Consider the following 14,157-nt stretch of genomic DNA (forward strand, 5'->3'; position numbering starts at 1 on the left):
AGTTTGCTTCTAATGTGATTAAGTCCAAGGTTTTTGTATGAAAGGAAGGAGACCATCCTATGAAACTATGAAAAGTATAAAAGTTTTATGATACATACGTAATGAATGGACACGTGACGTGTCTCAAGTCGGCATGTACTTTGAAATGAATGTTTTCACCTTTTCAAATTTTCAAAAAAGTGGCACTTTAAAAGTGCAATAAACAAAAAAAGTGAAATGCTGATATGAGACAGAATGAGACGATTTGATATAAAATTACCAAAAATTTACAGTGAAAATTATAGATAATCAATTCAAAACAATAATAATGAGATACTGAGTATGTGTAAAGTTCAAGATCAGTCATGAAATGTCAGCTTCAGAATCAATTTTATGATTGATCTTTGTGAAATTTTGTTTAAGATCAATTACACATACTTAGTTTATCATTATTATTGTTTTGGTTGATATCAGTTATCTGAAATATTCATTGTAAATTTTTATTCCCGCTATTTTGATTGGTTCCTTTTATCCAGATAAATGATACAGCCTTAGCTACAGGTACAATGTACGAGAACACAATTAATTCTGTAGTGCATTTCAACAGACCCATTTTGACATATAAAAAAAAATTTCACCTATTCAAACTCAATAAAACTTCACCAATATGGAAACATGTATAAAAGCAGATTTCTATAAGAGTGCCAGAAAAATTCACCATTTTTTATTTTTAGCACCTATACTTCAGGACCCTGTAGACATAAAAAGTGACCATTGCCAAATGTCCTAAATTTTGACCTTCTTCCATGGGACCAAATCACAACTTCCACATAAAAATTACTGAATAAAAAAACATCCCTTGTAAATTTGATCCTTGTCCTACACTTCTGCAGCAACTACTTAACAATAAAGTTTAGGACAGAAAAGAAAAAAATCAGGAAGAAACACACACACACACACAAAATGAACTATATTTGTATACAATGAGAAGTCAAGGGGAATTAATTGTGATCTGGTACCTATTACAGTCAAAAATTTTTGTGAAAAAAAAGTCTTTGACATCTAAATTTCAGACAACTTGAACAAGCCCCTACCCTTAAACTGACAAGAATTTCATATAGGACACATTGACTTGGAAGCAAAATTTCTGCAAGCCCACTCCTATTTTTATCAGCATTGGCTGGTGGGCTGGTCCCAATTTCGAAGACTAAAAACAGGCTATCCTGTGTTGTGATATTTACCTTACTATGACTAGCTTGAAAATTATGTACGACTTTTTTTATTTGTAGTGGATCTAGACTAAGAAGTATACAGAATCAACTAAACACAGATAATACTGATGCTATTCTTTGCATTAATGGTAAGGTACTTTTATATTGTACACCATATTCTCACATTTTTTGGTAAGAATATGACAAGATGATGAATTTAGACTGGTGCTCATATGTGTTTAAGTGCTTTGGTATGAAAAATAATGCATCAAAATTTGATCGTTTCCATCAGAATAACTTTGTCATTTTTTCCAAATGTACCATAAAATCACATTGGTTTCTGTTGATTTTATAGAAATTTTTGTAGTTACTATAGATTTGAACAAAATAAATTTTGCTTTTAGCTCATCAATGAAAAACTCCAGTGAAAAGATAACTGAAGTTTAGGATTTTTAATAACTCTTGGTATTTCAGTCTTGTCAAGTTATATTTTGGCACTCTTACAATTGTTAGTTAGTTTTAAAAGATCTTATGGATGGCATAAAATTTTCAGCCCAACCTTTTTACTGTAATCACAGATTTACTTTTTATATCACATGACTTTTACAAAAATGACAAAAAGGACAAAAACTTAACTATATTAAACAGTATGAAACATGTGATAGGAGTAAGTGGACATCATACAAGTATTTGCAGAATATTCATATAAAAGCATTCTCATTATTTAGGAACTTTCAGTAATGTTAGGAATATAATTCAAAACTGAACTGCGTACTTGTAATTTCTTTCGTTCTTTTGATGAAAGTGTTATGGTATCTGTTTTTCCTTCTACTTTTCATACTTTATCATAGATCTGCTTAGTATAAGTTTTGATAGTATTTTGGTGCCATGCTATTTTCTGTTTTTCATTATAAGTTAGAACCAAAATTCCATGTGCCTTAGTGCAGCTGTGTATTTATTTATAATTCACTGTAACGTCTTGTTGTCTGAATAATGTATGAACTGCTTTGTAATATTTTGACATATTTCTGATTTATTGCAGGAATTGACAGCAGATATAATGAAGGAACCACTGAACTGATTAATTATTTACTCTTTGGATTCTTTGAACTGAGGAAATCAGAACTAGAAAGGTATGACTACTGTTAATGATAAGCTGAAGTACAAATTACAGTGCACACACCTAGACTTCTCTTCATTTAATTATAAAAACCAATGTGGCCTTTTCCAGTCCATTTGGCACTTATGCACGAGGTATAAGTGATTGTACATTCAGTTGACCCCAATGTAGACCCTTTTAATCATTTACCTGTACATTTGAGAAAAAAAAACTCTGTCCTCCTATAAAGTCTCATAGCCATTTTTAATATATAAGGAAATAAGTGTAAAAGAGCGAAACAATTTGAACAAATGCCAATATTTTAAGAGCTTAATTCACATATATAAGATTGAAATAAACTTAAGTATAAATAGAACTTGAAAAGTATTGATAGGTGATTGGGTATCTGTTCTATTGCATTTAACAATAAAGTTATAATTTTACTCAGAATAAAAGGGCTTGCAGCCTATCCCTTTAAATGACGTCTTTGTCATGCTTATGCTGATATGTCACTGAAAAAATTAACACTTGCATTTTACATTCTACAAAAGCCAGAGATTTTTAACTTGATTGTTTAAGGAATGACTGTTATATTTTTTCAGTCTATGAAGAAATAACCTTAATCACCTCAATTATGTAGTGCACACTAAATTACCTGCTACACAGGTTATTTTCAAGTTTGCACCACAGGTATTGAGGTTATTTAAAAAAAAAACAGAAAAAATTTGATAGTCATTTCACATAATTTGATTTAAGTATTAAAATTCAATGAGTAAATTATTAAAATAGGTTGATGACGATATAGTCACATTTCAGAATTTGGTCTATGAGGTGGACAAAATTTTTTATCCAATCAGAAAGTGTGTTACTTCTGAAATTAAATTATCCTTTGATGATTAGAAATAAATTTTAATCAGTGACAGTTTATTACCAAACATTTTGGTTCTAAAATGTGATATTTGAACCCATATTAACCCTCATGTGTGCATACCAAGGTTCATTCTAGTAAATGCTTTGTTACAGTGTATAATCAAAAGTTTTAATGTTTGATCCATAATTCATATGTTCAATTGTGTTAAATATTTAAGTTCATTTCAACGCATCCTTCATTTTGTCACATTGTGGATCATCAAATCCAGTGAAGTATTGTTCATGGATTGAGATGTACAGTATATTGAAAATATAAAAAAAAATGTATGCTTCCCTTGTCATATTTCCTCGTTATATAAATAAAACCAATGCTTTTTGATGATTCTGGTTTCAGATCAGGATTTGATGAAGAGATAATTGATGGTAAGTTTGATTATAAACCTCCATGATGAAGTTGTGGAAGGTAAAATGTTTTTAATGTGTTTGTCTGTCTTGTATCTTTTTGTCATGGCAACTGCTTTCAAACTATTGCAAAGAAATGTGACAAAATTTCATGAAACTCAGTATGTATGAAGGACATAATATGTATTTGTGCATATTCCCAGGAAATATTGTCCACTCAATTTTGTGGGAGTATTGCCCTTTAAACCTAGTTTCCTGAAGTCCACCTCTGAAGCATCTTGTCATTACAATTACTCTTTAACTTCCTGATTTAACTTCATGTAACTTGTTGTGTTGTAAGGAACAATGTGTAGTAGTGCATATTATCAGGTAATTTTAATGCTTCAAATTTTGTGGGATATATGGTATGGTACTTTGGACTTAGTTTCCACAAATACATGACTGAGGCATCTCCTCTCATTTTTTTTGGTTACAAAAATCTTGGTTACCAATAGATGGATTGATTTCAAACTTGGTGTGCTTTATCTATATGATGCATTTGGTTGCTCTCCAGTATCAACTTTCCATACAAGCTGGGGCACACCTATCATGATGAGTGCAACTTCATGTTTATTTTATTACACATCCAGCAAACAGCATTTGGAGATGAATTTACAGGAAAAAATTTGTATGTCCATGTCTGTTACATGTCTTATAAGTACAACTACACCTGAACTAGTCAGTTGATTTGATGAAATTTTATAGAAAAATAAGGCATTATACATGTATGTAGATGTACTGGTACGTGAAGAAGGATAGCTGTCTGGTAAGGGAGATAATCCAACTTAATGGTCTTGACTCCTTAATTGCTGAATCAATTTTTATGAAGTTAGGTAACATGTCCATCCGTCTGTCACAAAGTTTGTCAATGCAACTCCTCTAAAACTACTGAACCAAATTTTACGAAACTTGGTGTGTAGCAAGAACATCATATGTAGTTTTGTATATTACCAGGAAATTTTGATGCCCCAATTTTTGTAGGAATTATGCCCCTTTGAACTTAGAAATTTGTCAAAAATCTTCATAAATTACCTTGGCAGTGCAACTCCTCTGAAATTATTGAACCAAATTTCACGAAATGTGGTGTGCAGCAAAAACATATATGTTATTGTGCTTTTTATCAGGAAATTTTGATCCACTAATTTTTGTAGGAGTTATGCCCCTTTGAATTAAGAAATTTGCATGCCCTTTGAACTTAGAAATTTGTCAAAAATCCTTGAATTAACCTGTTCAAAATCTCAGGAACTACTGAACCAGTTAGTGCAATTTTCTGCACCTTTCAACAGAATTTTATGAAGGTGTTCTTAGGACGTGATGGACACTGCAAGTGGATCTAGTTTGCAGAACGGGGAGTGGGGACATATGTTTTTGCAGACAAAAACAAACTGTAATTACTATTCTTTTTGTAACATTGGCATTGCTCACAGTTTTTCTATTTTCCTCAGGATATCATTGTCTTGGTTAGAAACTTGAAATATTATGATGTTGTTAGAAAGAAAAAGTTATCAATAGAAAATGTAAGATTGAATCAATCAGATGGACTTTGGTTGTTGAATATCCTTGAGTTTTGACATCTGTTTGGTACTTTTTGTGATTTCCCATGCTTCCATTATGGTTCATCATTTCCTGTACATTTCAATACAAATGTGCCTCATAGAACTGTCACCAGTCAAAATTGGTAAAATCAGTTTTCAATTTCAGTTACCTTTCATAGTTAAAAAAAATATTATTCACAAGAAGTATACTAAAAAAGAATGTATTAAAAATGTATTTCTATTGCATTTGATTACAGACATTATCATCTTTATAAAGAAGAATGAGGTTCATGTTTACTGTAACCCTATAAACTATCATTATCTGTTGCCTTATGTAAGCCATTGGAGAAATGTCAGATTCCATTGTATGACAGATTCTGAGGTTAGTGTAATTTATTAATGCTAGCTTAGAAGACCAAAATGAAACAGAATGTCATTTTTCATTTGTTTTCTTTGTGATATTTTTATCCTGCCTAGTGGAAAATTTGATAATAAGATATCTTTTGTTCTAAATCAGCATTACCAGTGGGGGAAACGAAGATGCAGTAGTGTATCATCATTTCAACATGTGCTTGGAATCACATTTCAATTTTCTATAAATGTTCATAAAGAATAAAGACAGTTGTTTCAGTGGGTGGGACATGACAACTTTTGTATTAAAAAAAAACACCCATTTTATATCACAAATGCATCCTTTCTCAAGTTGAATGTTGGTTTTTGATTAACTTCAATGATTAAAGAGAAACAAATTATATAGAAAGCATTTAAATTCATTGAAGAAAAGGAAATAAATCTTTTATTTGAGCAAAATTTGGTTGCTTTATTAGGGAACTTTAAAAGCATTTTTAGAGCCATCTATTGTTGATTTAAAACAAACTTTGTCCTATTTGACATAAATATGGTATATACATTACATTGCAACAAAAAATTATAGTTGGACAAAATTAACCTTGTGCCACCCATATTATAGAATCTGCCTAAATTTTACATGGAAAGCCTATTAAAAGTTTGTTCTGTTTTGTTGTAACTGAATTATCCTTAAACTTCTTACAGTTTGAAGATGAAGAGGCTGCTGAGGAATTCAAAATACATTCTTTTGTTGCCATGGTTACAGGCTGTAATAAAATAGGAATTCCTTATAGTACAACCGGTAAAGGCTAAACTTATGTTTTGTATTTTTAAACAGTATTTACACTCCTTCTTCAGATATTATCCATTTTATAATTCTAAGTAGATATGCACAAGCAAAAAATATTTTTTGTGAGGTGCCTTCAAGGACAAAACTTTAAAAATGTTTTTGCTTTTATAAGTTAAGGCAAAGCAGGGGTATCTTTTTGTGAGGTTGCACACAGTATTTGAAAATCTTGAACCTGATTTAAATGTACAATGTGTTGTGTTGAGCAATTATGTGTTATATCGACAGTAGTCAAGGGAACTGGTGGAGTGGTTTTTGCTTTGTATGTTACCATAATAATGTAACTTTTATTTCAAACATTTTGCATTTGAGTATATTGTTAATGATATCAGTTTGTAATTTAAAACATATAAGACAAAAAACACTGATTTTTATCTTAAAAGGTAACTAGAAGTGAAATTCATCAAATGCATTGACCAGTTTAAATTTACCTACATTCATTATTACTCACAATTTTGTCATCTTCCTTCCATTATAGGTATTCATCATAATTTTGATAAGATGTTGGTAGAGAAGTGGCCAATTGTTCAGGCTTATGCTTTAGATGAATTCACTGGGTAAGGCATTATCTTAAGTAAGAAGCCTGAATTTAATTTTCTCTATTTTGATCTGTGTTGTACAACTTTTTACCATTATTCCAAAAATGAAAAGGAAATAGGGGGTCACCAGACTCATTTTTTCATAAATGGGAACCCAAAATGGGGAATTTTGCCCTAAAAATAAATTCCCATTTCTTTTAGATTGTGTAGTATATATGCAGAAACCATTCACAAACATTTTTATTGTTATTTGTTTAGCTACTTTTTAAAGCTAAATAAAAAGACAAATATAGCCTACATTTTCACCCCTTTTTGATGCTTTTACTTGTCAAATATTGATTGAATACAGTGGATTATTTTAAATCACAAAGGAAAACAAGATATTTTACTGGATTCTAAAGTTATAGCTCATCGGTCAATTAAAAATGTCTACATTATCTGTACTGATATTTGTCAAATTTTAGCTGTTTGGACCCTGGTTTAAGAAGAAGAGTAAAATTGATACAGGTTGTTTCTGCTTCACAATAAGACAGAAGTAACTTCTTTTTCTAATAAAAATGGTGAGCGATTCAGGTTCTCTTGAGCCTCTAGTTTATTATATGGCCGCAAAAAAAATTTTGGTTGTGTATGTTATGGTGCAGTCATCATCCTCATCCTTGTCATCTGGGGGCACTTTGTTTCCATGTGAAAACTTTAGTTGTGGGTGTCCAATTGAAATTTTGCTATGATTTTACTAAGGTTCCTGTTTAATTTGGACTTTGTAGCCCTTACTGTTTTAGAAAAAGGTGCCAAAAAGGGTAAAAATAGGTGTTTTATAAAAAGCCATGTTGAATATTGGTTTTTAGCTCACCTGGCCATAGGCCATGTGAGCTATTGTATTTCTTAGCGGACGTCGTCGTCTGTCGTAATTGTCATTAACATTTTCTTCAAACATCTTCTCCTCTGAAACTACTGAATGGATTTGGATGAAACTTAAGATTGTTGCTCCTTTGAGTATCCTGCACAAAATGACCATTTGGATTTTTGATCTGTCGAAAAACATGGTCGCCATTACAAAAAATAGAATCTAGGGGTCAGACAGTAGTTTTTCCCATATATCTCCAAAATTGTTAGGTTTAGCCAAATTTTGACATGGATAAAAGTGTTCAGCAGTGTGAGATCTATCTGTGGTCAAATTTTCATTTTAATCTGTTGAGCCATGTTGGAGTTAATGGTACAAATAGTATGTTTTCTAAAATTTTAATTTTTATTATGATTTTTATTATTTCAAAATTTGTTAATTGAAACATTTAACTTTCTATTCAATTTATTTTAATGGAACTTTACTTATTAATTTACATATTTTATATTTATATATCTTGTACTTGTAATTGATTATTATTATTGTTTATACATAAGCCTATGTTTATATTATATACAGTGTGTATGTGTGTGTGTTGGTGTTTGTGTTCTGTGCTTGTTTGTTTGTGCGTGCACGTTGTGTGATAGTGGTAAGTGGGTAAATGTGTGCATGAGTGTGTAATGTAAAGTGCTTAGTGTAATTAATTGTGTTAGATAAGCACTATATAAAAACTTTGTAATAATAATAATAATTAGAGTTTTTTTTTTTTTTTTTTTTATTTCTTTTTGAATATAGTCAGGGCTTTACAACATTCCCCTACATCACTACCTGACTAGAGTGTAATGGGGTTTTGTAAACATGTAGATAATCCTCACTATATTATATTAATTTGAAAGACTGCACTTATCATACTTATTCACTCTCACTCTCACACTCTGTCATGCTCAAAAGACAATCATTCTATGATACATACATTTCAATTTACAATTTGAAATGAGAAAAGAAGATATATACTGTCTTGTATTTTAAAGTCTAATAAGCACATTTTTAGTTATCAAATATCTGAAATATTTCTAATAGGGGCCCATATCTTCTCAAATTTATGCAAAACATTATTTTTCTTGACAATCAAATGTTCAATGTGATAGTGATGTCGAATTCTTTGCTTTAAACCAACAATGTTAGGCAGTTTTTCTTCCAATCTGTATTTGAATATGTACTGTTTTCTAATAAATAACAAATGATTTAATTCAATATCTGCCTCAGGAACACCAAAAAAGAAAGTGCTTTTTTTCATAACAAAATCAGAATAATATTTTCTAAGAAAAATCTGAAAATCATATAAGACATTTGAAGTGACTAAGCAGTCAAAAAAAAGATGTTCTATAGTCTATATACTCTGGATACAAAAAGAACACAAATTTAAATCTTTTATATGAATCTTGTACAAAAACATATTTCTAGGTACAACTCGATGTAAAAACTTGTATTGGAAATTGGCAAGATAAGCATTACTACAACACTTCTTATTCAGAACAAAATATTTTTTTTCAATCTGGAATTTCAGTATATAATTCACTTTCCCATTTCAACAATTTTTCATGGGGAAGATAGCATTATAATTTCACTAAGTGACGATAAATAAATCTAATACATTTATTATTAACAAGCATTTTCAAAAATGAATCCTCAACAGTGTGTATCACTGTGTTGTCTACATTTTTTTTAATAAATTGTCTTAAATCTGTAGGAATACTTGATGTTAAGGAGATATATTTCACAAAGTTTTGTGTATGTACCTTTCATGTCAGTTCTGTAAAGGTTAGAAATTTTGTCCCCACTATATCAAACACATCACTTAGATATTTGACATTTGAGTCTTTCCACTTAATAAAGTAAGAAAAATCTTGTAACGGCACAAAATTTAAAACATCTAAGCTTAAGCACTCATTAATATCTGTAAGTTTTTGTAATGGTTTAGATAACGATAAGGCTTCCAAAATGGATTTTTAATATTTTTTGATACTTCTAATAACTTCCCCTTTTGTAAAGAAAAGGCTCTCAACCCACCCACCCCCCCCCCCCAAAGTCTTTTAATTCATTATTAAGCGAACTTTGCCACTCTCCTCCTTTTTGTAAAAAGAGCCTTCTCACCCACCCAATTTTCAAATACATAATAAAAGAATGGACCATCTTTAATCCCCCATCTTCTATGTCAGCTATGAATGCTTTACGCTTTATCTTTTATGTTTTTCCATCCCATATAAAACTGTAAAACATTCTATCTAAGTCATCAGTCAAAGATTGATTCATATTAGGCAATGCTGTAAATAAATGTATACGCTTTGGAATTGCTAGATTTTTTATTACAGTGATTTTACCCTGAAGTGTCGGCTTCCTATGCTGCCAACTTTTAAGTAAACCTTTTAATTTACTTATTTTCCTTTTAAAATTCAATAATACTATTGAGCTTAGATCTAATGAAAAATCTATGCCAAGATACCTAAAATTTGAAAATGACCAATCAAGTTTAATGTCAGGGCATAAGATCAAATTTGAAAACTTTTTACTACCTACCCATATCACTTTTGTCTTTGAGGTGTTCATTCTCAGCCCAGATACCAAATAAAATCATTAAAACATTTTAGTGATTCTCTTAAAGATGAATCTCTATCATCTAGTAATAAAAATGTATCATGTGCATATTGGCTTACTGTGGGTTTACAGTGAGCCACGTGTACTCCTTTTATACCAGCTTCATAGCTAACAGTTCGACTTCAATTATAAACAAGTAAGGTGAGAGAGGGTCACCTTGACGACAACCTCTTTCTAATTGAAAGAAATTTGATAAGTCTCCATTATTTATCACACAACTTTTTGCCCCTTTATATACAATATCAACCCAATTACAAAGAGATCCACTAAAATTAAAACTTTGTAATGCTTTTTTAATGAAATCCCATTCAGTTGAATCAAAAGCTTTCTCAAATTCAATAAGTAACAATAGACCTTCCTCATTATTTTCTTCTAAATAATACATCAGATCGTAGAGTAATCTGGTATTCTCTCCAATGAATCTATTTTCCATAAACCCTTTTTGGAGAATCACTAATAATGGAAGAAAGAAGCTGTTTAATTCAAAAGGAAATGACAGCTGATGCTATTTTCTTATCAGTGTTCATCAGACTTATTGGTCTCCAATTTTTTATGAATCTTCTATCTTTCCCTTCCTTAGGAATGCAGGTAATAATACTTTGGTATTGAAAATTTGAAAAAGCTCCAGAATGGTAGCCATATCTTAGTGATCTAAATAGGAAAGGTCCAATATCTTTCCAAAAAAATTTATAAAAATCAACTGAAAAACCGTCAGAGCCAGGACTTTTTCCATTTTGCATCCTGCTCAACACTTTACTACACTCATCAAATGTCAGATTACCACATGAATTTTTTTGTTCTTCATTCAGCTGATTGACTTGCTTAAAAACCTCTAAGTTTGTGGGAAGATTTAAATAATTTGTTGTAAAATTGTAAAATTGTGTCAGTTCAGATAATATTTTCTTTTGATCTGACACACATATACCATCATCACTGATTATCTCAGTCATAGTTTTGTTGATAAATGCACTTTTTTCTAACTTACAAAAAAATTCTGTGCATCTCTCTCCACTCTCATGCCAATTTGCATGAGAACGGAGAACGATGCCTTCAACAAGATTTTGTCTTTGAATTTCTAACTCAAGTTTTTTCTGATTCAAAGACAATGATAAGTTTTCTGAAGAATTTTTGTTTACATCTTTTTCTAATTGGTCTATTTCTGACTCTAATTTACTGAACTGTTTTTTACTTTCTTTTGATTTTGAATACCATAACTGATGGTCTCACTTCTGATCTTCATTTTTAATACTTCAAAGAATAATTGATCACTACAAGATAACTCAACTTGTAATAGATCAGATTTGTCACCACCAGCATTGTACTCATCAATCAAGTCTCTGATGCATTGCTTGATAAGATGACAATAATCTATATCTCTCAGCAGTTGAGCATTAAATTTCCAGTATCCCCTACCTCTTCTTGAAAAGGATGCTGTGAATAAAAAAAGTGATTACAGAATGATCAGTTCTGTATCCAGCCTCAATTTTTGCTGATTTTAGCAAACAAAAAATATCCTCAGAAACAAGAAAATAATCTATTCTGCTCTGTTTTTAAGGACTAGACTGACGCCATGTAAACCTTTTTTCATCAGGATAACATGTTCTAATGGGTCTAGCATTCCTAAGGAGCTTTTTATTTCCTCTATCTTGTCTCTAGCTTTTGGGTTCCTGTCATGCAGTACATTACAGGTATCATCATACCTGTCCTGCACTACATTCCAGTCTCCACAGAATATATAGCTTGTATTGCTAAATTTAACAGCATGAAACAGAACTTCATCGAAAAAGTCAGGTCTCTCTAGATTATAACCATACAAACATACAAAAGTAAATCTATGCTCAAGGATAGTTATATCTAGTATGATATATCTACCATGTTGATCAATGATTGAATTATGGATGTCATATTGAAGACCTGGCTTGAACATAATACATACACCGGCACTCTTACTATCACTTTGACTGAAATAACACTTGTGACCCCACTCAACTTACCACTTCTTTTCTACCACCTCAGTGCTATGGGTTTCTTGTAAACAAGTAATGGATGCATTTTTTTTTTACCCAATTAAAAATGTCTACTCTTTTCTTAATATTTGATTGTAGGCCTCTTACATTCATTGATAACATTTCTACACAACTACTCATTAGTACAAATGAAATTTGATAACCTTTTACGCAGGACAGTGAATTTAACAAAATGTATCAAACAATTTTAACAAAAAGAAAAAACAGATTCTCTCAAACTCACACACTCAAGATAGAACATTTTGTTTGCAGAAGTTTCTAAATAATTAGTTCAGATTGATGGCAAATATTTCAATAAGAGAGTTAATTCATTTGTTTTTAGAAAATATGTACATAAATATGCTCGAACTTGTAAGAGTTGAGCAACAGAGTACTCAAGTAATTGGAAGTTAATCATGTTTTATGTAGTCAATACCATAGGGAAATGAGAAGCAAGAAATGTACTCAAGAAGATATCATTTTAATTTAATAGACTTGTATCCTTCTTGTGTGTGTGTGTGACTACTTATGGATAGAACAACCGTAGCTTGTACAAAAACCTCTAGTAAAAAGGGAGATAAATAAAAAAATCATAATATTTCATCAATTCTGAAATTCAAAATTCAACTGATTATGTTGTACATTCAAATTTTATGTACATACCAATGGGCATGAACGTCATATCATATTATTTTACATGCGATGTACACCTAGAAAGGATGTGTTATTATCACATATAAAATGCAAAATTAATGTATCATTCATCCATACATTTGACTGTATACCCATATACTGTAAGCTTGAAAAAGATTGATAGATTTGAGGAGCTGTAACAACAGAGGCCTAGGACACGTGCTACAGCTTATCAAGCCTAGCAGCAGTCCAAAACAAGGTGAAAATATCAGTAATTAACATTGCTCACAGTTTCTGCAATAATAATTAGAGTTATTGCCCTTGAAAGGCAAAATTTTAACCAGGTGAGCGATTCAGGCTCCTTGGTGCCTCCTGTTTTTTTTTTAATTTCAATTACTTTTTTTAGCTCACCCGGCTGAAGGCCATGTGAGCTATTGCCATCACTTGGTGTCTGTTGTCATTAACAGTTTTTCAAAACTCTTTTCTTCTTAAACTACTTGACCAATTGGTATGAATGTTCCTTCAGGGTTCAACACTAACAGTAGTCTGATAGTCCTGTGCCACCCTAAATTGAGAGAGGACTACCTAGAAATTTTAAGTTAGTGTCAAACTCCGTCGATGGGGTATCTTGTATAGAACTGATGTGGGGATTTTTGATCTGTTGAAAAACATAGCCGCCATTACTAACAATAGAACATACAGGTCAGACAGTAGTTTTTTGCATATATCTCCAAAACTGTTAGGTTTAGCTAAATTCTGACATTGTTAAAGTGTTAAGCATGATGAGATCCATCTGCAGTCAAATTTTTATTTTAATCCATCAAGCCATGTTGGAGTTATTGCCCTTTTTCAACTTTTTAAATTATTTTTAATGTTATTTTTTTCAAAAATCTTCTCCTCTGACACTACTTTACCAATTGAAACCAAACTTGGTAGGAATGTTCCTTGGGGTATCCTGCATGGAGCTGATGTGGGGATTTTTGATTCATCGAAAAACATGGCTGCTGTTACTAAAAATAGAAGATAGGGGTCAGACAATAGTTTTTTGCTTAGATCTCCAAAACTGTTAGGTTTAGCTATGTTCTGACATGGGTAATAGTGTTCAGCATGATGAGATCTATCTGTAGTAAAATTTTCAGACTTATCTGTTTAG

The 14,157-nt window shown here is 31.2% G+C and overlaps 1 protein-coding gene across 1 annotated transcript in view; it reads left to right on the plus strand.

Moving 5' to 3' along the window:
* The window catches only part of LOC148621959 (dynein axonemal assembly factor 9-like), a 67,924-nt gene that overhangs the window by 6,117 nt on the left and 47,650 nt on the right, over nucleotides 1-14,157 (plus strand). The window contains exons 2-7 of the mRNA XM_088571382.1: nucleotides 1,269-1,339; nucleotides 2,233-2,323; nucleotides 3,554-3,582; nucleotides 5,393-5,517; nucleotides 6,189-6,285; nucleotides 6,809-6,887. Coding sequence (XP_088427508.1) covers nucleotides 1,269-1,339; nucleotides 2,233-2,323; nucleotides 3,554-3,582; nucleotides 5,393-5,517; nucleotides 6,189-6,285; nucleotides 6,809-6,887 — 492 coding nt within the window. The remainder of the gene's footprint in view (nucleotides 1-1,268; nucleotides 1,340-2,232; nucleotides 2,324-3,553; nucleotides 3,583-5,392; nucleotides 5,518-6,188; nucleotides 6,286-6,808; nucleotides 6,888-14,157) is intronic.

The sequence above is a fragment of the Perna viridis genome, chromosome 3, assembly GCF_037379345.1.
Source record: "Perna viridis isolate PV_CMFRI_1.1 ecotype Kerala chromosome 3, ASM3737934v1, whole genome shotgun sequence".
Lineage (NCBI taxonomy): Eukaryota > Metazoa > Mollusca > Bivalvia > Mytilida > Mytilidae > Perna > Perna viridis.